Source organism: Pieris brassicae, chromosome 5 (genome assembly GCF_905147105.1).
Source record: "Pieris brassicae chromosome 5, ilPieBrab1.1, whole genome shotgun sequence".
Lineage (NCBI taxonomy): Eukaryota > Metazoa > Arthropoda > Insecta > Lepidoptera > Pieridae > Pieris > Pieris brassicae.
Window position 1 is genome coordinate 8,466,799 of NC_059669.1, and position 25,405 is coordinate 8,492,203.

Genomic DNA, 25,405 nt, shown 5'->3' on the forward strand with positions numbered 1-25,405 from the left:
AATTCCTATTGTAAAAGTATCGATATCGATTTGCCTGAACAAATTTCTAAGTGAAGTGCCTGCTTTCAAGCAATAAATTGAAAACATCTAATTGCACGTTTTTGTAAGATAAAAATCTATTGTATATCTGTTGCTTTGCCCCATAAAAGTATTCCATATAACGCTGTGAGACTAACTAAAATATACTATTCTGGCAGTTTCCTCGTCTGTCTGATAGTTTAGTGATATGCTTGGATTATACTTCATTGAAGTTTTTGGTCTATTGTAATACCCAGAAATACCGTAGAATCAATTTAGTTTTTCATTGTTCAGTTTAACCTCTACAGTTGTTGTTCTAACATTAGGTAAAGTAAATCTTATGCATTTTGTTTTTGTGGCATTTAATTGTAAATTATTTGCAGAAAACAAGGACAATATTTTCGAAAGTGCATACTTCACATCGTCAAAATTTGTCTTATTAATTAATTTACATTAAAAATGAAGGACTTGTCATCAGCAAACGATACAATATTACATAATGGCTTTGCCGAAGGAAAATCGTTAATATATATAAGAAATGGTCCCTATATTGATCCATGCGGGACTCGCATTTACATATGTGATACCGAAGATTTAGTTCCTGTTGTATTAAAGAATGTTATTAATTATTCTACTATATTTTTTTCAAAAACTTTACTTAAAGTTGGCAATATTGAGATGGGTCTAAAATTAATAGGATCTGTTCTGCATCCAGATTTAAATAAAGGTATTATTTCACTTCATCAAATTAAAAAAAAAACAGAATGACTAATACAGAATTTGTAACAGAGCCATCTAGCTGTTAATTTTATAACGACAGCTTCATTACAGCGACATTTACTTTCGTTAATATCAAAATAGTTCTATTATATTTAAACAGATGGCAGTTATTGGGATTTTAGAACATGTCCTAATGAAGTTTAACATAATCCCATCAGATGTCATTGTAACGCATTTTTTTTATTAAAATAAGATATTTTATCAATTTGTTTTACGTTAATAATTTAACTTATAAAGTTCTTCAACTATTGAATTTTCACTTTAAAATTATTTATTGATATCCTATGTATATATGTATGTTATATTACAAAATAATTTAATCTAACAGCATCTTTGATTTATTTCTTGAATTTGGTTCTGTCGGTCTGGTTTACTTGTTCTATTAAAAGTCCAAATTATAATAATCGAATAGAAAAAAAGATATTTCATTTTATTGTAATATATTTATCACAAACGCAAAAATATTACAACAATTAAATAAATTTATTTATTTTTATGAAGGAAACAAAAAAAATTATATGCATCGGCCGGGAATCGAACCCGGGCCGCCCGCGTGGCAGGCGAGCATTCTACCACTGAACCACCGATGCTTGTAATATAAGGTGAAATGTAAGAACAGTATAAAAATGCCAATAGATACATAGTTTATTTTTCATATGTTCTACAGTATAATTTATTAAAATTTTATAAAAAGACTTACAAAAAATAGTAACACAATCGATAAAATTATAGTATAGTTCATAAACTCATAATGTATTCCAAGACAGCTTATCTCGTCGAATCAATAGTTCATTGACATATTGTGGTGACGATCGGTACCTATAAAATAGGTACATTTAAATATTAAATTATGTCTTTTAAACCAAATTTATTCTAATTTGTAGATATAAATGTTATCCCGTTTAGGTTTAATTTTTGTTATTATTTATTCCATGAAGGTCAATGTCAAATAAGTCAGGTATGAAATTATTATAAGCATAACAAGTTAAATCGATTTCACGAAATCTTACAGATTTACCAAAATGTATGAAAATTCATTCTTTCTAAAACGGCTTATTTTCTTCTATACATGCCAAGCACAACAGCCTTAAATGTTCATAATTCATCAAACAATTTAAATAATGTATACAGTATTAAAATCATTATCAATCAAACTTTAAATTTATCAGAGTGTTTTCATTTCTTTTTAATTATTATGTTTTATTTATACTTCGTTACATATATAGAAAGACAAATAACATAATACATAAAAATTATAAGTGCAACCTGCAAAGAAACTAGGAACAGAAATATGATGGAATAAGTGCAAGAAATGCACGACCAGATCTTATTAATAAAATACCTATCTTCATAAATAATAAGACAAAAAATAATAAAATAAACAAAACTCTAAAAAGCTATTTTGTATAGCTAAGCTTATATTTAATATTATTTACTAACATATTTTAAAACAAGACTAAAAACCGGCTTATAAAAGTTATATTAGCACATTCATCGCAAGCATTGTTAACAGTGATACGCAAAATCACACAATTCAATTAAACTTGATTTTATTTTATGACCGTGAAAGATTTATAAGCATCTTCGAACACAAATCTATCGGCATCGGGCGTTCAACTTTAGTTGACCTTTTCATGGACGCCTTTCGCATAAATATTCAATTTAAATATATAAGAAAACATCAGCATTTTTTGTTATATTTGGAGTCTTTAATTACAGGGTTCATAGGTGTTCTAATAAATTAAGCAGATAGATAGATATGCAGATAGATCGCTGTCAGTATCGTTAATGGATGTAACAGAGTAAGGGCCCTGGTACCGAACAGCTATCCCGTTTTTAATGTTAAGGTTTGGTACTCCGCCATCCCCAGAACCATCAGCGCTGAGAGAGAACCATGAGAGAACTATGTACGAACATACGTCACACGTCGTGTTGCACACAAACGTTGGTGTGGGTAAACAATTTTACGTTGGTAATAGATCATATATTATGTATTTTGTTTTAGTTATAACTTACTTTTTTGTTGCTGGTTTAATTTTTACCCCTTGCTAGAATACTTATGCTCTAACATAATTTAAATACTTACATATCGAAAACCTAACAATAATAAAATTTTAATAAAACGATATTGCGATTTTTGCATAGCGCCATGGGACCAAATTTTCTTATATCACCTCTCTTACCATGAATTACTATTAGATAAGTGATAAATCAATAATATCTCTTTTGAAAATATATGAATTAATTTGTACTTTAACAAAAATCGCTAAATCATAATTTTGATATTTTAAAAATATATTTGAACAAACAGTTTTTGCTTGGGGACTACATTTTCTGCTACCGATTTTTAATTGACCCATGAATGAATGTATAATTTGTGATGTTATATTTTCTTGTGTAATTTTATGCAAACATGTTGTGGTATTACTTATAAATAAATATATAAAAAGGTGGTTGGTAAATTTTGTCAATCTGTTTAAAAGTCGTATAGACTTGTATGTAGTACCCCAAGTAATATCAATGAGGTGCATTGAAAATTTAAAAAAAAACTGATAATATTACGTATGCAGTAAATTACCTTAGGTTAGGTTAAGGGCCTCATAGCCTAGTGGTCTTATTAAGTGTCAGCTACGGGATATCGGATTTGATTCTGAGCGCAAGTTTCTATAAATTATAATTTCTATAAATTTTAAAACTTATCTACATTCAAGCCGTAAAGAACGCTAGGAAAAAAATTGGTACTGTTTTAAGGTAAAGTGTGATTTGACAGATTTACTCGTATTTTTTTTATTACGGCATTTAGATTTTTTGTATTCAGCCAAGTTTTCTGTCATGTATTTTGAACAATTATTATCAATCTTTTTTATATTTGTAGATATTCTTGAATTGTTATTTTTTTTCATATGTGTTTATGTGTTTTAGTTTCTTCGTGGTCGAAATAGTTAGCCTGCTTAAGGACAAGCTGTTTTCGGTTGAAAGACCATTAACATTTCATGTAATCAATTTAGTGTCAGGCCAGTTAAAAATTATAACATTTTATACTTTATTTTATTATGAATTTTATATAACGTAACGTTTCGCTTACTAATTTATTCCATCTTTGATAGTTTGGTGTAGCTTTAGCCTTTTATCCGATTCAGATCGATTTACATGGCATTTTTTAACTACATCTATATCGCTTGCTTTAAAGCAGATATAGTGTATTGTATTTTAGATGTGAGAAATTCCCATAGAAAGTCAATTATTGTATGTTGGTCAAGTTGTGTGCCTGGAAATAGTGAGGGCATGGCCAAGGTCGTGAACGATGGAGGACGCACCCAGTTGCCCAGCCTAAATCTTTTTTTAGCTTTTATTATGATTTGTTGTCCGCTAAATTAAAATAGTGAAAACCTCATACTGAAAATTGTACATTTACTCAAAAAAGCGATGTCTGAATTTAAAATAATATGTCTATTACACATTCAAGCATATGGAATTTCTCTCTGTATCTGTGATTGAATATTTTATATATATATATATATATATTAATAACTATTTAAGTGAAAACTACAGATGCACATTGAATTAAAAATTTGCTTTACAAATGACAAGTCGTGTCAATTAATTTAAAAGTATGATTGAATTAGAAATTTTAGTCGTCCTACACACACTGCACGCTGGTATTCAGAATAGACGTGATACAGAATTAAAATGTTTGTATTTCTCTGTGACCTGGAAACTAATCAATGACATTAAATTAAATGGTTTGGAAACTAATTAATATTGCATAGTTATTTATCAATACCTGTATTATAATTTCGCATACAAGTACTATTTAGTAATCTTCTTAGTTTAGGATTAGCATAGATAATAAACTTTCTTTAGTGTCATAGTTTCCTGTTTTTCGATTTCTAAAGATACAAGAAGTAGATAGTTATGGAGAGAACAAGGGCTTAAAGTTTCGTAATCTATGAGAAATTCCTTCAATAATCCTGGTGCCTGTTGTACTAATGATACTCTTTACCAATCTAACCAGCCAGTCCGCTAAGAAACTTCGCGCGGTAATCGCGTGTGCATTCGAAATTCAAATCAATGTCAAATTCAAAGCGCGCGTCGTGAAAAAAAAAATAAAGATAAACAAAATATTTTAAACAATGTTCGATTGATTGAAGCTAGTCGATTATTAAATATTTTTTATTTTCATAAATAAGAAGATAATTGTGATTAAATTTCGTTTGTTTTAAACAATATGTAAGTATGCAAAGTATTTAACGTGTTCTGTTATGCTGTTGGTATTAGAAACATTCCATAACGATAATTCCTATGTAGGTTAGTATTTATATTTGCACTATCTCTCATCCGTGTCTGGTTTTACTTTTTAATTACATCGCAAATTGTTTACATAGTTGAATTGCTATTAGTATTTTACATACATACGTGCGAATATTCTTTCACATTATTAAAAATTTACTATTCTACGCAATGAATATAATGTCGGATAATAAATAGACGCGCTTGTTCAAATACATTTAATGTTGCTTCGTTTTTTAATGTTTTTTAAGCCTTTTAACGCAAATAAAATAAAGATATTATTGAAACCGTAACCATAGAAATAAAAACAATTTTAATATCAATTATTCTTTTTTATTTTATATATTAATAATCTTATCTTAAATATTAACAATTACTTTCTGTAAAAAAAAAAAATTTTGATGATGCGTCCACGCATTATGCATTTGTTCACAGGCAATTTATATACAATCAATTAAATGTAGAAAGTACCGTAAATCGTAATTTTATTTTTTATAAACAACTACGGGAAAAAAGTTTTTTTAACTTGTGATAAAGAAACGGCATAGTTTGAAAGTAACCTAATCAGTTAATAGTTTAAAGTTGAAAGGTTATCTACTCGGTTATATAAAGTTTTATTACTCATATGTCTCTTTAAAAAAACATTTATAGAAACACTAGCTGACCCAGCAAACGTCATTTTGTCATGTATATTTCCAGGAAAAAAAATTTTGTTCAATAAAACTAGGGGTTAATCGTAGAGGGGTGACAATAAAGGGTTGTAAGTATTTTTGTATATTGTATCACAAGAAATAAATACAAAAAAAAACTTAAAAATAAAATAAAAAATTGGGTTGGACACCCTTTATCACTTAGGGGTTTGAAAGATGGATAGTAGCCGATTCTAAGACTTACTAAATATGCATAAAAAATTCATAAGAATCGGTCGAGCCGTTTCGGTGGAGTATGGGAACAAACATTGTGACAAGAGAATTTTACACATACAGAGATAAAGTACTTCCGTAGATTGGTGGTTCCATTCCCGAAGAAACCATAATTTAAAATTAGAATTAAATACCAAAATATAATTTTTAACTGTACGTACGGCATTTGAAAGAATTAGATTCATGGGAAAACAATCGTGCGACATTTTTATGATTTATTGTCTAAAAAACATGTCGAATATCTTAATAGAAAATAAACCTCATTTTTGTTTATGCAAAAATTGAGGAAAATGCCATACAAAATAACTTGATAACAATAATATTATTGAAACATATACTTTGTTTTTATCTATTATAAGCGCAAACCACAATTTACATTAAGTTTACTATATAATTTTAAAATCAATGATCAAGCGAGATTGCAAGATAAACTATACACGAACCACAACTGTGTAATGTATAAATATATGATATTTATATTTCTACGGTGTTCTAGAATAGAAGATCCATAACCCACCCATCATTCTCTGTACATTTCGTTACGTACGTTTTAAGAGATTGAAAGTTATGAAGATGATAATGAGAAATGTCATATAGCATTTGATTTTCGTGTAAATAGTGATATGGTTTATTTTAGCGCGAATGAATTATATCATTAGGAAATATATATTGTTCTGTCCTCTGTCATACTGCACTTATCTGCCTTATTGGTGTAGTGTGTTTGACTGCAAATGATACCTGAAATAAAAACGCTTTTTTCAATGTTTCTGAGAACCTTAGTGGTTGCCTGGAAGAGATCGCTCGAAAGCGATAAGGCCGCCAGTTGCCCTCCTTTTGATTTAATTATGTTCAATTTTTTATATATATATATTGTAATGTAACGAAGTGTTAATAAATAAAATACTAGGCGTTAGTTTACGTTGATGAATGAACGTCTTCATTACGTGATTGGGATGAAAAAGTTAAAGACACTATTCTTCTGATTGCAGTCGTGTCGGACATCCGTCCTTTTTTTATGTAATAGGAGGCAAACGGGGAGGAGGCTCACCTGATGTTAAGTGATACCGCCGCCCAAGGACACACTGCCAGAAGGCTCGCCGGCCTTTCAAGAATTGGTACGCTCTTTTCTTGAAGGACCCTAAGTCGAATTGGTTCGGAAATACTTCAGTGGGCAGCTGGTTCTACATAGTGATGGTGCGTGACGAAAACTACCTTAGAAAACGCTCAGTTGTGGAACAGCAGTTATGAAATAGTACATTGTGCCATTGTTGGTAGCTTAATTATTACTTAATAACCTAAAGATAACAATCAAATATACAGAATTTACAATCTTCTTAACCTACATAGTAATTATAAAAATTATTAAAAAGAAAATTAAAACAAATTTAAAAAGTTTGGTCCCTGTGGACCTGTAACGCTGGCAGCATTTCCTCTCTGTATTGCGATACTCATTCGTTGAGCGAGGAAAGCACCAGCTCTGGTATCACCGGTTCTATCTACCAGGCGCCAACTCAAATCTGTAATTAGCGCCTGCACACTTGGACCCCACAGCCCAAGAGTCTCTACTCCAAAAACAAAATTGAAGTTGGAGGAAAGACTTATATTTGAGACGTTTAAATTAAATACGTTGTGTAAATAAAAACATTGGTAATGTTTTTTTTTTGTACACAAAGATCAAGTGTGAATTCCCAAAACTTATGTAACCAACTATAAGCTCTCAAGAATATTAAAAAAGAGACTAGACGTTACCACAGACGTTTGCGCACATGATTTGTTTGCTGAATGACTGATATGGCGGGTTTTATTTTTATAGATCGCAGAATAGGTACTTAAATTTTTTACTTTCCTTGTTTCTGAGAACTGAAATATTTGCTATTCAAAGGTCGGAGAGTCGTTTGATAATGTTTCTAGTAGAAACAACTGCGCATCTATAGAATCCTTGACAACGAACCTTACGTAAGCTTGTGTAATGAGGTTCAAAAAAACTAATGTTCCTTCTAAACTCTTACTTATTTTATCGGTTGATGTATTTCAACAACTGTTTTAGCGTATTTGTGCTAAGCGTAATAACGTAATTCTTAAGTTTTTTTCTAATGTTTATGTACCCATAGTATGGAAATAATTTCGAAAGTGTGAAGTTTTGATGTTTCAATGGATTCGAACCAGACTATTTCCACCAAAAGCGAGTGTGTGGAACTGAGCGTAGCCGATACCCTTTTTATTTAAAAATACTGAAATTCCCAGTGCATATTTAATGCATTTTAGTATTGCTTAATATTACATATACAATATATTACTGGACATTTTTTATATTACTGTAAAAAATCCCCTATATCGGGCCGTGGCCTCAGATTGCATCCGTTTCTTTGATCATTTTTATTACATAGACAAGTAGATCATCAGCCTACTGTCTGACACATGTCGTTGATTTTGATTTGAGACAGGCCTGTTTTATTATGATGTTTGCTTTCACCGTAGGAGCGAGTGTTACACACAATGTCCATTGGGGATCGAACCTATGATCCTTAGGGATCCGAGTAGCACCCTAAAGCCACTATGCCAACGCTGCTCTATTGTATATTTATTTTATAAAAAGGATAATTACTATAATAAAAAAGAAAATATGTACGTATTCATTTACCGGATATATCATCAACGGTGACAGATTTTCTCGTACTTGTTACGCGTTACGATAAATACTGTTCTTATAGTAATAGGTGAAAGCTTTTAATTTGCGTAATACGTTATATTATTTCTTAACTCAACATAAATGCACAAAGACGAAATCTCACAAAGACTTTTCTACACAGAACGAATATTGTCTTTTGTCTATCAATACGTTTAACATTTCGGCCTTATTATTAAATCATATCTTTAATAATGTTACCATAGTCACGAAGTTGTCTCTCCGCATTTAGCTCTCGCTCAAGTCCGCATTTTGGGTTCTAGACCGTCTATGTTTAGCTATAATGATTATTTTTATAATTATGGTTATTATACTCCATTTAATATTTCAGAATCTCGTCTCAAAAAATTTACATTTAAAATGTGTTTCCGTCATATTGAAATAATGTCTAAACACGAGAGCTAAGGTTACTCAGCGGATTTCCACTACATTAAGATATAGATTACAGAAAGTGCAGCAGGTTTTTAGTTTCAACTTCACCGGAAGACTGAAATATACTAGTGGCATTTAGTCACATTATTATATCTCACGATATTGTGAATAGTTGTCGTTTGATTCACTCGACGTGCGTTTTGACATATACCATTTCACAACTTGACAGTTTGTCTATAAATATAGTATGTATATCAAAACTATTGCGAATCATACTAGTAGTTTTTACGTTAAAGGCAATTAGCGTTTTGTCTAAGGTGAAAGTTTCAGAGTGAAAGCTTAGCGGTGAACTTCTCGTATGACAAAAATTTTGACATACAAGGGTCGTAGTTCGCAGTAATCGCTAGAATTACTCAACCGATTTGTAGGTAATACATATTCCCGTTTCAATACGAAGTGATGCGGTCTGTACAAAAATATTTACAATCAAAAAAGTGCCAAGATGTAGGCAACATGACGACCTACTCACGATATTTAGCAAGGACTTTTCTGTTACTTTTCTGATAAACTAAATAAGGAGTCGTAAACCTCATTACACGTAAAACAACGATAATACAACTAGACCAAAGACGTTTAGAAACATTTACGAACAATGCCACTAATTATCTAACTGGCCTTTTCGAACAATTAGCTTATTGTGTAGATATTTAAGTAACTAACATAACAGATTATTTTTTGTTAGTTCGGTTATTCTAACTGTCATGTTAATTTGGTCTTTTATGACCGTAAATCTAATATATGACAGCATGTATTGCAAGTAAAATCAGTAAGAAGCAGCCAGCGGATGTCATTAACAAATACAATAATAATTGTTCATTAATATGCAATATAGATAAATAATAATAGTCATGTATAGAAATCTTAATAATGAGATGTTTTTTGTAGATTGCTATTAACAAGGGTTGTCTACAAAAACACTATTTCAGAAACTTTTAAATTTATCAAGACAGTCAAAAAAAAAATTATATTTAATGTACGATGTTACTTTATAAATTTTACGAGCATGACCTGACTAGACATATTACCTAAACCTTGCTCATGAATCATTCTAGATATTGGTGAAAACCGCAATAAATTCCGCGCAGTAGTTTTTGAGTTTGACTTGGTATGATTTTTAACTAAACCACGTTTAAATAGCTACATAGGGAGATATGAAACATTTTGATATATAGAGACTAATACTACTAAGACTAATATATACCCTATAAAGACTAATCGCTTTTCCTGAATAAAAATCTTAACCAGGGTTCATGGAATAAATTTAAAAAAATTCAACGCTTCGCAACATATTGTTACGAGCTAGGGGATCGGATAGAAAATGCCGTAGAGTTATTCAAGGGTTTATTTCTTAAAAAATCTATGAGGAATTTATGGCACAATTTAATCGCAGAGATGCACTTATAACACATAAAAACACAGTCACTAATTACTTAACTTATGCACACTTCACACAGTACTTTATCACTTATATTCACTTTATTCACACTTTATCGCTGCGGTGTTTCGCTCTTGTTATCGCATTCAAAACTAAGTGACTAGTCGCGTTTCGGCTCGCTTATATATCCCTGGGAATAATTCTAAACAATATTCGAGAACTTTCTAGGCGGGCTTGCTACTGAGTAGCGATTGCACAATTCTAGAACGTTCGCACTCTTTGTCTCTTTCGCACGTTGCTCCGTCCTTGTCGTACGGCGTTCTAGAGTGCTCGTCTAGTTTCGAGAAAGTTCTGATCTTCTCTCTCTCTCTCTCGTATCATTTCGTCCTTGTCTCACACCTAGAAAGTTCGGTCTAGAATATTCCTTCACCAAAGGGGTATAACTAGGCCTGAAAACGCCTGAAAACGGGTCTCCTGAAAACTGCACTACTCGACTACACATGTTCTGAAACCGACTGAAAAAAGGTTTCAGCTTCCTGAAAACTAGGGTAACATTATGAAAATTACAATTTTCTAATATGTGATTGACCCTCTCCTGAAACGGTCAGAAATCATATTACAGCTTGCTGAAAAGTTCTCTAACTAGTGGAAAAATCTAGAAACATTGCAGTCGACCCGTCTTCGTAACAATATTTTGCGACAGCACATTTTTATTTATGTAGAAAAAATACCTGCTCCACAATTTTTCTCTGGAAGTCCATCTGTCACCTTTAACAGTGTTCAGTGTTATAATTTGACTTTTCGGGTTAATATAAAGCCATTCAAAAATAACATTTGAAATAAAAATCTATTCCATAGACAAATATTTCATTCGTCAACCGTTTTTTCGAACATAGATAGTGCAAGTTAATATGATGCATTGTAAATGAGCTACAACAAAGAGCATTTGTGAAGGCTAACATTAAAGAGATCTACGATAATACATTCCACAGCGCACAATGAACACATTCAGCTCGATATGAGGATCACTGAATTACAATATTAACAAGGAACAAAATTTCTCTTTTAATTTAAAAAGGGACTTTAAAAATGCCGTGGTATTTTAACCCATTACTCCAAATGTAAATTACATATCTGCATTTAATCAAATGTTATGCTACGTAGATGCTATACAAAAAGGGCGCGAAAAACCCAAAATTTACACTAAAATAGACGTCAAAATTATCAGACTTGACAATTATGTCAATTAATAGAAAATGGATTATTTTTGGGTTTGTTGTTATTGTTATTTTATTACAAGTAAGTGATATTTTTTATTCTTCATTATTTCTAAATACAAGAAATTTTCAAGTTACGAAAACAATCAATAAAAACAAGTTCTTTCGAATAAATGCTACGGTTCAACAGCCTGCAAATTACTTGAGTTTTACATAATAGTGTTATTTTATGTTTATTTTAATTGCTTGGAAAAGCTAGAAAGCTATGACTTTAAAATATGAGCATATGTTATCTGTATTGCTTTGGCTACAAATAATTTTAATTATATCATTTTCTATTGAATATTCAGTGTTATGTATGTAAAAAGATTCTCACGTGTTCCCCTCCCAATGTTGAAATAAGCAACATATGATCGTTTATATTAATCCTACATACAATCTGAAACCCTTAATTTTCCAAGAATGGTGCCCTTATAAACCGCTAGACAAACCATTCCGCGGAAGAAGATTAAATCCTTTTTTTATATAAACAACAGAATTAATTCAATGTTGGTGAATAGGTTCAAATAAAAAGATTATTGAAATAGAAATATAATTTTTTAAATTAATTAATTACAAATAAAATATTAGCTAGAACTACACATAAAATAATTATTTACAATTTTGTTTTAATTACGTTGTACTTACACGGCAATGCCAATTACTAATCAACACAGAATTATAATTAATTTTCTTATGAGTTATTACAAATTAACAGGAAGTTAATTAACTTGGACTTAACTATCGGACTTTGATCTATGTCTAATTTTTTTTTAACATTACGTTAAAATTACAGTTTAAATGCTGTAAACCGGATATGCAGAAAGTCTTACCTTGTAAATTCGTAAAAGATTAAGTATGTATATTTCTATACGTCTCACTGAAACATTGCGAGCGTTTTTTAGGTTTGCTTCCAATTCAAAAATTGCTTAGGTACCTAAAAGAGCTTTACTGATTATATATTAAAAACAGTCTCCAAATTTAATTTAAATAAAAATTCTTTTGGATACGACTGCTTGAAAACATTGCAGTCCGAGCGTTTTATAGTTTTATTTTCAATTATAACATTATTTATGTAGCTAAAAGAACTTAAAACTTCATATATATTGTTTAACAGTCATTAATCTTTAAACAATACTAAAATAAACTTTATTACATAACGAACCCATCGCTTTACAGCATATTATGTTACTTTGTATTACACATTATACTTGACACAACTTCAAAAATTGACATTGTTCTCAGTATAAGGCCATTTTCATAGCAAAATAAAAGAACTGTTTGCATAGTCAGTAGTCTCAAGTGTCGCTTTGCAAATAAATGCGACAAAAATACGTTAATTGTTAAATAAACAAAGTGCGCATACTTTCGAAACAAATGACAAATTACGTGCACATTTTGTAATGTTTTTTGTGGGTTTAAGCGATTCCAACAATGCAATTACACATAATGGGAACTTTAATTATTGATCTGCAACAGTTATGTGAACGCAAATTGTACAGATACAGTATTTTCCCCCGCGTCTTCGTTCATGTTATTTTTTTAATATGCTGTGTAGTAAATCAGAAAATTAAAGAAACTTGACAAAATATAAAAGCAACGCACTGACAGATAAACAACGTGTTTCCAAGTTTTATTCAGTTTTAGTCTTGTTAAGTGTAGGTCCATCATACCAGTCTCGGAATTAGGGGCTTTAAATCGTCAAACTGTTTTATTCTCAATACATTAAGAACATACACTTCTTCATTAAACACTTTTTATATGACATCAATTTATATAACCAACAATTCCATCCTCAAAACAGACTTATACCATATTTAAAAAAAAAACTATATTACAGCCCTTGATAACAAACAGACATTAAAATCTCATGTATTTACATAGACAACATAGCATGCCTATATACTATATGCTGGTGTGTGGAATCTCAATGTGAGTTATGCGCATGCTCTAGAAAGAAATTTTGCAATAAACCATTAGTATGAGCATAAATTTCGTCAACTATCCGAGGAATCTACTGTTATGGAACTAATCATAGGATAGGATTTGAGCCCAGTATCGGTTTTACAGATAGCCTTGTTGTCATCTGCTATTTAAATTAGATAGATAATTTAATGCCGTCATTATTGAGTGTGTTAACGAACGGTGTAGTTCATTAATAACCACAATACTTCCAACACGGTTGAGGTGAGACGTTATATATTTTATAATATACTTAATATTTTCGCGACCTTTGCATAAACAAGAACAATTAATAAAAGCGCGATAAAGATCTTGTTTTAATAGATTTCATAATGCTGCTCGCATAATGATTTATGATTTTTTAAATTTATTTATACGACACCGAGTAATGTTAGTATAATATTATTGTTTGGTATTTGAAATATTAAAAAAATCACATTAAATTCAAAACTCGGTTATTTGTGGTCAATTAAAGATAGTTGTGGTTTTCATAGCCTAAGTTAACAAAACAAATCATTTATAAGTATAGTTTTGTATTTTGTGAGTACTTCAAATTCGCAAAAAAAATTGATAACATCTTCGTTCCTTTTATTGTTTTCTATTTATTTTAATTGTGTTACTCGTACTTTATTAAAAACGTAATCTATCTTTGAAATAAATTAAGGACACTTCTATAATTATAACTTGTAATATTTTTTTTTTTATCTTGATGTGTGTCTGACGTATTTCCTTATTGATATAAAAAATAATTACTCTACAGCCTCACAGTATGACCATAAAGAAGTAATCTTCCCGAGTTTGACACATTAATTAAAGTCCTTCGTCATACAGTACTATTAGATGTCAGACTTGTCACCTGCTAACTACACGAGATCACATTGTCTTAATTAAATACTGATAAACAGTGAGGCTTATAGTTTATATGCTTCAGCAGGCCATCCAGGATAGCTGTGGTAGCATAATAGACACAGCTATCGATTTTTAACCCTAAAGGTCTTTATTTCTCGGGCTCACGAGTATGTTTATCTTTATATATGCGCGCCTATTAAGGAATACAGAAGTCTGAGACCAAGTCCAATAATAACTTGTACTGCCACATCGATCCATACATTCACGCTGAACTTAGCGAAGAATATGAACAAACGGAAACAAAAGAAATATAAGTGATATTTTATCAACAATTAAATAAATCTCACGAGATAATAACTTCCGTGATGAAATCCAGATAAAAATCTAAATCTTAAAATTGTTTTAGACATTCGCACGTAAGGTTCAAGTCTATGTCATAATAATAGATCAACTTAAAATAAGAGTATTAAAAGTCAAAGTATTATGTAGGAATATGTATCAATCGTGTGTCATACAAATTCGATCTTGCTTCGGTCATTAGCCGGAGCTAAGTTGTTTGAAAATGATTTTTGTTTAAGATCTTAATATATAGGCAAGAGGTTCACTGAATGTAAAGTGATTACTACATGTAATTAACATATGTGTTAGTGGTGGCTCCGCACTGGCTACTCCTACAAGTGCAGTAAACGCTTTTGATGTTACCTAAGATTAGGGGAAACTACTACTCCCATGTATAACAAGCAGATGGGGCCGTTGGTAGGTGTCCTTTGTTTCCCGACGGCCACACTCCCCGAGTCACTTTTCCAAGTTAACCCGTGTGGCTAAGTAAAGAGTGTTATGTCTTTGGTACAGTTGAGCCGCACACCATCACTATATGAAACCAGCTTCCCACTTAAGTATTTACGAACCAAGTCGACTTAGGTTCCGGCCACGCACTCGCGAGCCCTCTGGCATGTTGGCCTGTTCTATATACAATTCGGAAATATATATTAAGCTAAAGAGCTATAATCTAAACATTTTGTCCAAGTAGTGAACATTGATACGGTTATATAATCGCTTAAAGTACCAATACGTGAGGAGCATAGATTTTATTCATAGAAAGTGAAATTCTGGATTAAGATGCAAGAGCGTCGACATTGCATGTCGTGTACACAGAAAGTGCTATTGAACTCTTATGATTGATCTCAATTTGAATTAGTAAATTAACATTAAAATTTGTTTTAAACAAGACTTCGACAATCTTATTAAGTAAATAAGATTTCTTTTTTAATTGTGTCTCGCAAATGATATAGATAATATTAAATATGCCTAATGCTAGGCCGATCACATTGCCCGCGTTTGTGACGATAGATCAAAAAGACTTGGAATGGAATGGCCCAGTGGAGAGGCTGCCCTCCAGAAACCTGGAAAATTGATATAAAAGTGATAGCGGGAAAAGATTGGAAAATAGTAGAGATGTAAAGACAAATGGAAGAATTTGAAGGTGGCCTTCACTCCGGAGGTCGTGTACTAATATTAAATACAATAATAACATAAACATAATCCTTTTAGTACTCGAATATACGCTATTGTTATTTTATTTTATGCTTGGTGCTGAAAGCAACATTTTTATTTACCTTTAAAATTTGCAACCAATTGTGCAACCAACCATTGATAAATTGTAATGATACTTATATTATTGTCATCATGTTATGCCTTTTCCACCATTTTGGGCAGTCGAATTTACATTAAATGGCCAAACAAAATCTTTCTAAGATATAGGTGCATAGTCATTTAAAAACGCCAAACGATTATATATTTATAAACTGCCTATTTAGGCAGACTGTGTTTCGTGTTTTGCGATAACAGTTACCTATCTCCGTTTTCAATGTTTCTAACTCCTACGTTTAACCAAGTTTTAATTAAATCCGTTAAGTGTTTTAGTCGTGATAACTTAACAGATATTTCGTCTTTAGTAGGGATACTAAATAAAAAATAACATTAAATTCATTATAAACACATCTTTTAGTTTTTCTTTTAACATTTTATAGCTAAAATAATTTATTACAGATAATGTTAAGAAGATGCTTTTTGTTCCTGTTATGCACAGCAGTTGTTTCATACGTCGAGGCCACTGTACCAGTCACAGCTACCACAAATGAGATAAATCAATTACCAAGAAAGAAAAGTGTGAACCCAGGTGCAGCTCTATATCCCCGGGCAACTGAAACTAGAGACCTTAGAAATCTAGATGGTGTGTGGAATTTTAGGAAATCACCCACAGACCCGGAGTTCGGATACAAAAACGGATGGTTCGAACAGGATCTTGAAAAGGTTTGTAAGATGAGGATAAATATTTCAAATTTAAATTCTCATTATTAGCTAATTACATAAAATTTTATGTAGAATTAGAAAAACTAAGAATAGTTATTAGTACTATAAGTTAAGCTAATCAAATTAAATACATTTTCTTCCCCCAAAATTGCCTAAATACCCCTTAAGAAACAAGAGTTTCGTAAAATAATACAGGTCCTAACGGATCCGGATGATCCAATCATTTGTGCGGCAAAGAGAAGTCAAAATCCGGGGCTTTTACTTCGTACTTCGCTCACTCCTGTGAGCTTCTGTCTAGCCCTTCAGGCGATTGACTACCCCGCGACGGAAGAGACGAAGTATCGCAGGAAACAACCTTGCGCTAGTCGCGTGAAAACGCCCATTTTGACCGACCTACGCTTGCCCAAACAGCCCGAGTTGAGCCCTTAAGACAAACAGCGAGATTTCATTAAAAAAAATATCGGTAACACACCCGCTAGCCCCCGGAGTTGCAGGTGTCCATGGGCAACGGTTATCACTTTATGAAATGGGACTCGTTTGCTTCCTGTCCCATTCCCATTTCGGGTAGAACCTCTTTTCAGACAGACTTTATTAAAGGCTCCCAAATTTTTATTTGAGCCCTAGTACTTTACGTATGTTGTTCTCAGTTGCTTGTTATGCTACTACTTATGAAGAAACATTTATTTCTCATGTTTAAATAAGAGTTATTATTACATATTTCGACACGTGTTGTGTAGGAACGGTGCAACACGACCGGATGTTGCAAATTTCCCTGGGAAACAGAAAAGCCTTAAACAAATTCACATGATGATAAAGATGTGAAATACACCACTTTACAAGGAGTGTTACGATATGATTACAATTTTCTTCTTTTGTTGTCTTTATTTTTCACTTTTAAAATTACAATAAAATGCTAATTTGTTGATTGAGATTAACAGATGTGCTATATTATGTATTGTTTAATAATAATAATTGTTTAGCCTTTTAATTCAGATAGTTTTACATTTAAACACGTTTCTATTTCAGTCTTCCTAAGGTATCTGTGGCAAAGGCCTTCGCCAAATCCCGCCATTCCTCTCTGCACTGTTCCACTCTCTTTAATCTACCACCTGCTATTTATTTAATTTGGTCTACCCGCCTTCTAAGCAGTCTTCGTCTTTTTTTGTTGCTTAACTTCTCTGTTTCTCTTGCCATGTGCCCCGCTTATTTCCACTTTAGTTTATTTAATTTTATTGTTTTGCTTAAAGTCATTTATAAATATATAAACAAAATATAATCATTTATAAATGTGTGATTAAAACGGGAATAGTAACAGTTAGCTCGATGTAAAACAGAATTGTCCAAAGTAGGGGTATTCCTATGTCCGACTACAAACTGGTTGCTATAGAAAAAATCATTAGTTGGTTTTTGTAATTATTTGTAATTGTTTTGTATGTCAGTGTTATTTAATCGGCAAGTAAACTAATCTTACCCATATAATTCAATACGGTTAAGCAGCTTTAATGGATACTTAAATTATTATATTATAATACATAACAAAATATATATATTTTGGTGTAATTTCATCTAGTTGAGCAGTGTTGGCCTAATGGCTTCAGCGTGCTCTCATCCCTAAGGTCGTAGGTTCGATACCCGGCTGTCCACCAATGGACTTTCTTTCTATGTGCGCATTTTACATTCGCTCGAAACGTGAAGGAAAACATCGTGAGGAAACTGGCTTGCCTTAGACCCAAAAAGTAGACGGCGTGCGTCAGGCACAGAACGCTGATCACCTACTTGCCTATTAGATTAACAAATGATCGTGAAACAGATACATAAATCTGAGGCCCCGACCTAAAAAGGTAAAGAAAGAATTTTGTTGCGTCAGTGATTTAGTTTATATTTTTTTGTAATATATAAGTGAAAAATCATTACAAGAATCCAGAACAATCCAATCTCATTGTTACACTAGGTGTAAAATGGAGTGTTTCACACCTTTATTATAAAATGTACAAATAAACAATCCTCTTTATAAGTTAGATAAAAGTCAGTTGTAACCTCGTAACAATGACCTACTGACTTTTAGGATTACTGGATAATTTGTTAAAGAAGTCGTATAAATCCTCAAGCTAGAATAACTAGAAATTAATGGCTTAAATGACAATCACATTGGAAAATATGTTATATTGATATATTTGTTTTTACAGGTGTCTGGAGATGAAATTAAAATAATATTCTATTTACTTCACCATCAAAATCTAGTTATCAGTTGTCATTTGGCGGACTAAACTTATGAAAGAGAATATAAATAGTTGACATTCCTTTCCTCTTGTCGATAAGCCTTTATACTCTACAAATATCAATATTTTCACAGACAGGTCCAGTGATCCCTATGCCAGTACCCTCGTCATACAATGATATTGGCGAAGACGCCTCGCTAAGAGATCACGTTGGCCTCGTCTGGTACGACAGACGATTCTATGTTCCGATCTGGTGGGGTCAGAACGGCCAACGAGTTTGGCTCAGATTCAGCAGCGTACATTATGCCTCTCAAGTAGTGAGTATTACGTGTAATTATATGAATTTCAAAGATCATACATCTAAGCATTTGGTTGTCATAATGTTAAACCAAATATTGCAGGTTTCGTTTGGTTCTGTTCGGTAATTGAGAAAATTATTCTTTAACAAATATTGCAGTATTTTCGTAATTGCGAAGGGCAGGTCGTGACTTAGGTGTCATAGTTATTCAGCTGTCGTTGGGCAATTGTTCGGTAATTGGATAATTTGTCAAGTGAACTCGGTCGACCGAATAAGATGACCGATATTCTCCCCGTGCGAATTTACTTACATAACGTTGGATAGATTTATTAGACGCATGTTATATGGAAATAACCTTTACGTATGCAAGGTTTATATTTCGATTTAGGATCTCATTAATATAAAGTATGAGTTAGTGTTAATATACAGAACGTCCCAAGACTACGCAACATCAAAGTGAAGTACCTTAAATATCGTAGATGAGGTATGTTGCTGAATGAAGACTTTATTTTATTTTGAATAGTAAGTAGTACTGCATTCAATGATTTTCAAAAAATTACTTGTCTGATCTGGGAATCGAACTGACTCAAATGTGACAAAAAGCACCTCTTTTTTGTCAATCGAAAGAATGGACAAAAAATAATAATTCTTCTAAGATAATATTTTTAAACAACGTAAAATTTTTAAGCCAAATTTCAAGAAAATTATCAATTTGTGTGAATTGTCCTGACATATTATTATTATTTATTATCCAAAAAAGACGTTTTAAAATAGCGATATTATCGTTCCATATATAGCATTGATTATTCACAAATAAGTTTCCACTTAATAAAATACTTCCTGGCACAGTAAGTTATTGTTTAAAATTCATTAAATGCAGTAAAACTCAAAAAATATAAAGTCTTCTTTCATCAAAATATCCTACCTACGATATTTTAGGTACTTTCCTTTGATGCCCCGTAGTCTTGGGGAGCCCTGTTTACGGTTATATGGTATAACGTAAACAGGATTGTTAATGTAGCCCGCTCCGCATAGGTTGAAGCGACAATTAAATCAATGGCTGCAAAACTTGAGTTACACACGTCGAGGATTTAATATTAACACACCCACCCGCAGAAGTACAAGTAGTATTTACACGTATATCATTTTAGTTACTAAATGGTATAAAAAACATTTTTGAATTTGAATTCTGAATGTGGAGTATATATGCGAAGTTAGTTATAAGGAGGCAATGCTATCCAATAGAAAAGCCTTTCATCTTTGAGGTATATCATAATTGCAATAAATATACGTATAATAAATATTAGTACCTCAATGTATATGAATATATTCAATGTAGGTTCTCGTAGTGTGGTCTGTAGGCGTGGTAAAAAAACAAAAACAAATCGACTTTTCAACGAAAACATGTTTTAACGTACAATATAAATTTAGATCACGTCATGTTTTTCTACAGTCTTAAAAAAACAATTGATTAAAAGATGTAACTACTACAGTGTCCTTGTTTTCGTTACTAAATTTGTAACCTTGATTGCGAACAAAAAACTGAATTCAACTACGTACTTAAGTTGATATGTATAAAGCACACTTAGACCTAGCTCAGAACTTCATCAGGAAAGTCTTTCAGGCTAGAATTGACTGAATCCATGATACGCAAGACCTTTGGTACTTACCAGGTGTTGCATATAGCCTGATATCACGTGTCTTTTCACATCGCTTTTGTCGTGAGACAACTATAAATAGCATTAGTCTATAATTATTAGAACTCTTTTGTGGAGACTTAAAAAAATAAAAGAGCAGTTATGGTATGCGACTCTCATCCCTGAAGTCGTAGTTTCGTTTCTACGTGCGCATTTATTAGCACTAGCAGGTCCGGTAAACAAAAAACATCGTAAGGCCCAGCACAGAAGATCACCTATTAGCCTATTATAAAATATATAAATCACGAAACAGATACAAAAATCTGAGGCCAGAGTTACACTAGTCATAGCGCCATTGTTTTTTTTAATAAAGAACTAAAATCAATAAGAAAAAAAAAGTTGTTTAATGATTAATTGTAAGCTAACACGTCACAAGAAACCTAGTCACTATCCAGTACTAGAAAACTAGAAATACTTACCCTGACTGAAGAATGTTGGTAATATCCTGCATTTACTTAAATTAGAGATTACGAGATAAATTGAACCTATTATAAAATCGTTGACGATAATCTTTCTATCACGCAAGATGTATGTTGGTTCAAATTGGTATATTGTAGCAAGAATTCCTACAATATACCAATTTCTATTCTTTACATATTATTACGATGTTTAACATAAATTGCAAAATACAAATAAAATATATTAAATTTAAAAACATTTAATTTATCCAAATTACCAATTCGTTTAAAACAAATGCATTTATCTACAGGTGTTAATTTGTTTGACATTTGGACTCCAGTAACTCATTTACATATACTCTTAATATTAAGTGAATTAACAATTACACAATCATAATCTCTTATATTATAACAATTAGTAGGAATAATTATCGGTGAGTTACGAATTTACGCCGACAGACGAAACTTTACGTACCGCTTAATTGTGATAGGTCTAACGAGTCACAAGATTAGACTGGAGACGTTGTCAAACACAATCAAGCGCCATCTATCGTCTATATTGAAAATCACTCCTTAAAAAAGGCAGTACAACTGACGATAATCTAAATTTAAACAATACATTAATGTTTATGATGTTATTATATTAAATTCAACAAATATAATTTTTAGTTATTCATTGATATTGAAAAGAGTGTTCAATTTTCAATAAAACTTTTCTTTAATTTTCCACTACGATAACCTATATTGAAAAGTAAGTAGTCAAATAAGGCTAAACGATAAAATTTTATCGGAATGTAAATAAGCCGTGCAATTTCCTAACATGACATCCAAACCTTTACTAATCATGTTGTGTAATGTAAACATTGATAGCGTCCCAGATTAAATAAATTCACACGTAAATTATTTCCATTCATGTAAATTTTCATAATTAATATTTTAAAGTATGTTAAGAAATATAAAATGGCTTGTTTTTATCACAAGGATTTCATTTTTAGACAATTATTAATTTTATTTGTTAGGTTAACTTACGCATCCCATTATTAAGGGGTTTTTTTTTGCAGCAAGAGCATATTTAAGCATATTTCTAATCAAATTAGTTGTTTAATGAAATTATTTAACTAAAAAAGTAGCAGTTAAAAATAGACGACACGCAATATAAATAGTTGTTTCCATTTTTTAAGTTATGTCGACAGTAATAATTAAAAACCTAAAGAAAAGTCCCATTAGACCGTGAAAAAACTTCAAATGAAACATGACACACTATTTGCGGTCGCATAGATATGAACAGCTGATAGGTCAAGTAGCGAGTGCCCCCCATCATGACCCCCAGAGATTAGCCGCGTACGATACTTTCACCTATGTATAGTGTATACCGTATTAATTTGTGCATATAAATGATATAATCTTGTTAAGCTTTGGTATTGTGAAATTTAGTGATATCAATCTAATCTGAACAAATTACATTTTAATGTTTTTTGTATGATCTATTTTATTGATAATACCTTATAGGCAAATTAGAAGAAATTGTATCTTAGAAAAAAAATTGATTTCAATCACAATAAATGCCAGAAGCAGAATTGATGTTACCAACAAAGCACACAATAAATTAATAAGATTATCTAATTTCCAGTGGGTCAATGGCCAATCCGTAATGTATCATGAGATTGGTCATCTGCCATTTGAAGTGGAGATCTCGGATGTGGTCAACTATAACACAAGCAACCTTCTAACAGTGGTTGTGGACAACACGCTTTTGAGTGATACCGTACCTCAAGGAACCATACGCGACATAATGGTTGCGTAAGTATTATAATATTGTTACGAGCTAGGGGATCGGATAGAAAATGCCGTAGATTTATTCAAGGGTTTATTTCTTGATAAATCAATGAGGAATTTATGGGCACAAAATTAATTGCAGAGATTCACTAATAACACACAAAAACACAGTCACTAATTACTTCACTTATGCACACTTCACACAGTACTTTATCACTTATATTCACTTTATTCGCACTTTATCGCTTCGGTGTTTCGCTCTTGTTATCGCATTCAAAACTAAGTGACTAGTCGCGTTTCGGCTCGCTTATATATCCCTGGGAATAATTCTAAACAATATTCGAGAACTTTCTAGGCGGGCTTGCTACTGAGTAGCGATTGCACAATTCTAGAACGTTCGCACTCTTTGTCTCTTTCGCACGTTGCTCCGTCCTTGTCGTACGGCGTTCTAGAGTGCTCGTCTAGTTTCGAGAAAGTTCTGATCTTCTCTCTCTCTCTCTCGTATCATTTCGTCCTTGTCTCACACCTAGAAAGTTCGGTCTAGAATATTCCTTCACCAAAGGGGTATAACTAGGCCTGAAAACGCCTGAAAACGGGTCTCCTGAAAACTGCACTACTCGACTACACATGTTCTGAAACCGACTGAAAAAAGGTTTCAGCTTCCTGAAAACTAGGGTAACATTATGAAAATTACAATTTTCTAATATGTGATTGAGCCTCTCCTGAAACGGTCAGAAATCATATTTCAGCCTGCTGAAAAGTTCTCTAACTAGTGGAAAAATCTAGAAACATTGTAGTCGACCCGTCTTCGTAACACTACCCCCTCCTTAGACATGCTCGTCCCGAGCATCATTACTCCCTTTATAGGTGGCCATTATCTTTTCCCATCGAGTCTGCGGATCCTTAACAGCTGCACAAGCTCTACATTTCTTGATCCAGTCTTCTACATCTTCACGATAATGTATCCAATAAAACATTTCCTTAACCTTCATAAGAGTCCGTTTTACTCCTAAATGTCCACTAGACAAGTCACTATGACACATTTCTAATATGTCGCGAACCTTGAATCTTGGCACAACAAACTGCAAATGATCGCCTTGAGCATTTTTCAATTTGCGACATAACACTCCATTATGTAGAACTAAACTATCCCATTGAGCCCAGTAACTCTTAGTAGTGTTACTTGTAGATGTAACTTTACTCCATTGCGGCTTGACAGCTGAAGATTTCATCCAGTCCAGAATGGGTTTAATGTCAGAATCTTGATGTTGCTCTTCCTGAATTAATTTACCACACCAATCTGGACTAATGGTATCCGTTCTTAGTATCCTCACTGGTTCATTATCCCTTCCATCCTCTTCGTTAACTTTATCGCACGGTCCTTGAGACACATCATCTGAACTCCTTAGCTCTCTTTCATGAGTAGATAACATGTCAGAAAATTTCTTTAATTGTCCCTCTGCCTTAGATAGAAGTATTGACAGGGCTTCCTTATAGTTATCCAGAACTGTTCGAACTGCGTTCCACTCTTGTTGATTACTAGCCTGTCCGTCTACATTGATTACTCTACAGGCGTCATAACCACTTTTTGAAGAGTTGCCTTTAAAACAAACTTCCTGCTCTCCACACTTGAACATTCCTTTTTCCAGATCTATCTTACACTTATAATACTTCATGAAGTCTAATCCGATTATGCAGTCATCTACTATGTCGGCAAGAACAACCTTGTGTCTGTATAAACTTCCACCAATCTTGAAGGTTGCGATACCTTCTCCCCGATCGGTTATGCGCTGACCTGTTGCCGTCACAAGCTGTACAATTCCTCTAGAAGGGCTTTTATAAAATGTCTTCAAAAGCTGATATCTGATCACTGTTCGTGAAGCTCCAGTATCGAGTGTTAGGTTACACTTAGTTCCATTGACTTCTCCGTCGATGACTAAGGTATTCCCACGTCTAACCTTCACATCACCTCGGAAGTCTTTCTTAGGGCACGAAAACCTCATATGCCCTACTTCCCCACAGGTGTAACAGGTTGACCCACGTTGACCATTAGCTTTTTCCGTGATAGCCCTAATGCGGTAAGGTCGATGATCCTTGCAAAATGCTTCCACTTCCAACGCATGAGCAAGAGCA

General features: G+C 32.4%; 1 protein-coding gene and 1 non-coding gene across 6 annotated transcripts in view; one reads left to right on the forward strand and one right to left on the reverse strand.

Moving 5' to 3' along the window:
* Window positions 1-1,317: 1,317 nt before the first annotated feature.
* On the reverse strand, window positions 1,318-1,388 carry Trnag-gcc. The gene has a single exon. It is a non-coding gene; the product is annotated as a tRNA-Gly (tRNA).
* A 3,442-nt stretch (window positions 1,389-4,830) lies between these two features.
* LOC123709597 (beta-glucuronidase) overlaps window positions 4,831-25,405 on the forward strand; it is a 35,735-nt gene continuing 15,160 nt past the window's right edge. For 2 of the 5 annotated variants that reach the window (XM_045661028.1, XM_045661024.1), the window contains exons 1-4: window positions 4,831-5,028; window positions 16,621-16,884; window positions 19,238-19,420; window positions 23,127-23,296. In XM_045661028.1, the coding sequence (XP_045516984.1) occupies window positions 16,624-16,884; window positions 19,238-19,420; window positions 23,127-23,296 (614 nt within the window). In that variant the 5' untranslated portion in view covers window positions 4,831-5,028; window positions 16,621-16,623. Of the gene's footprint in view, window positions 5,029-11,769; window positions 11,804-13,237; window positions 13,257-13,913; window positions 13,948-16,620; window positions 16,885-19,237; window positions 19,421-23,126; window positions 23,297-25,405 lie in introns of those variants that run through there. The other 3 variants (XM_045661026.1, XM_045661027.1, XM_045661025.1) reach the window with 3 other exon arrangements.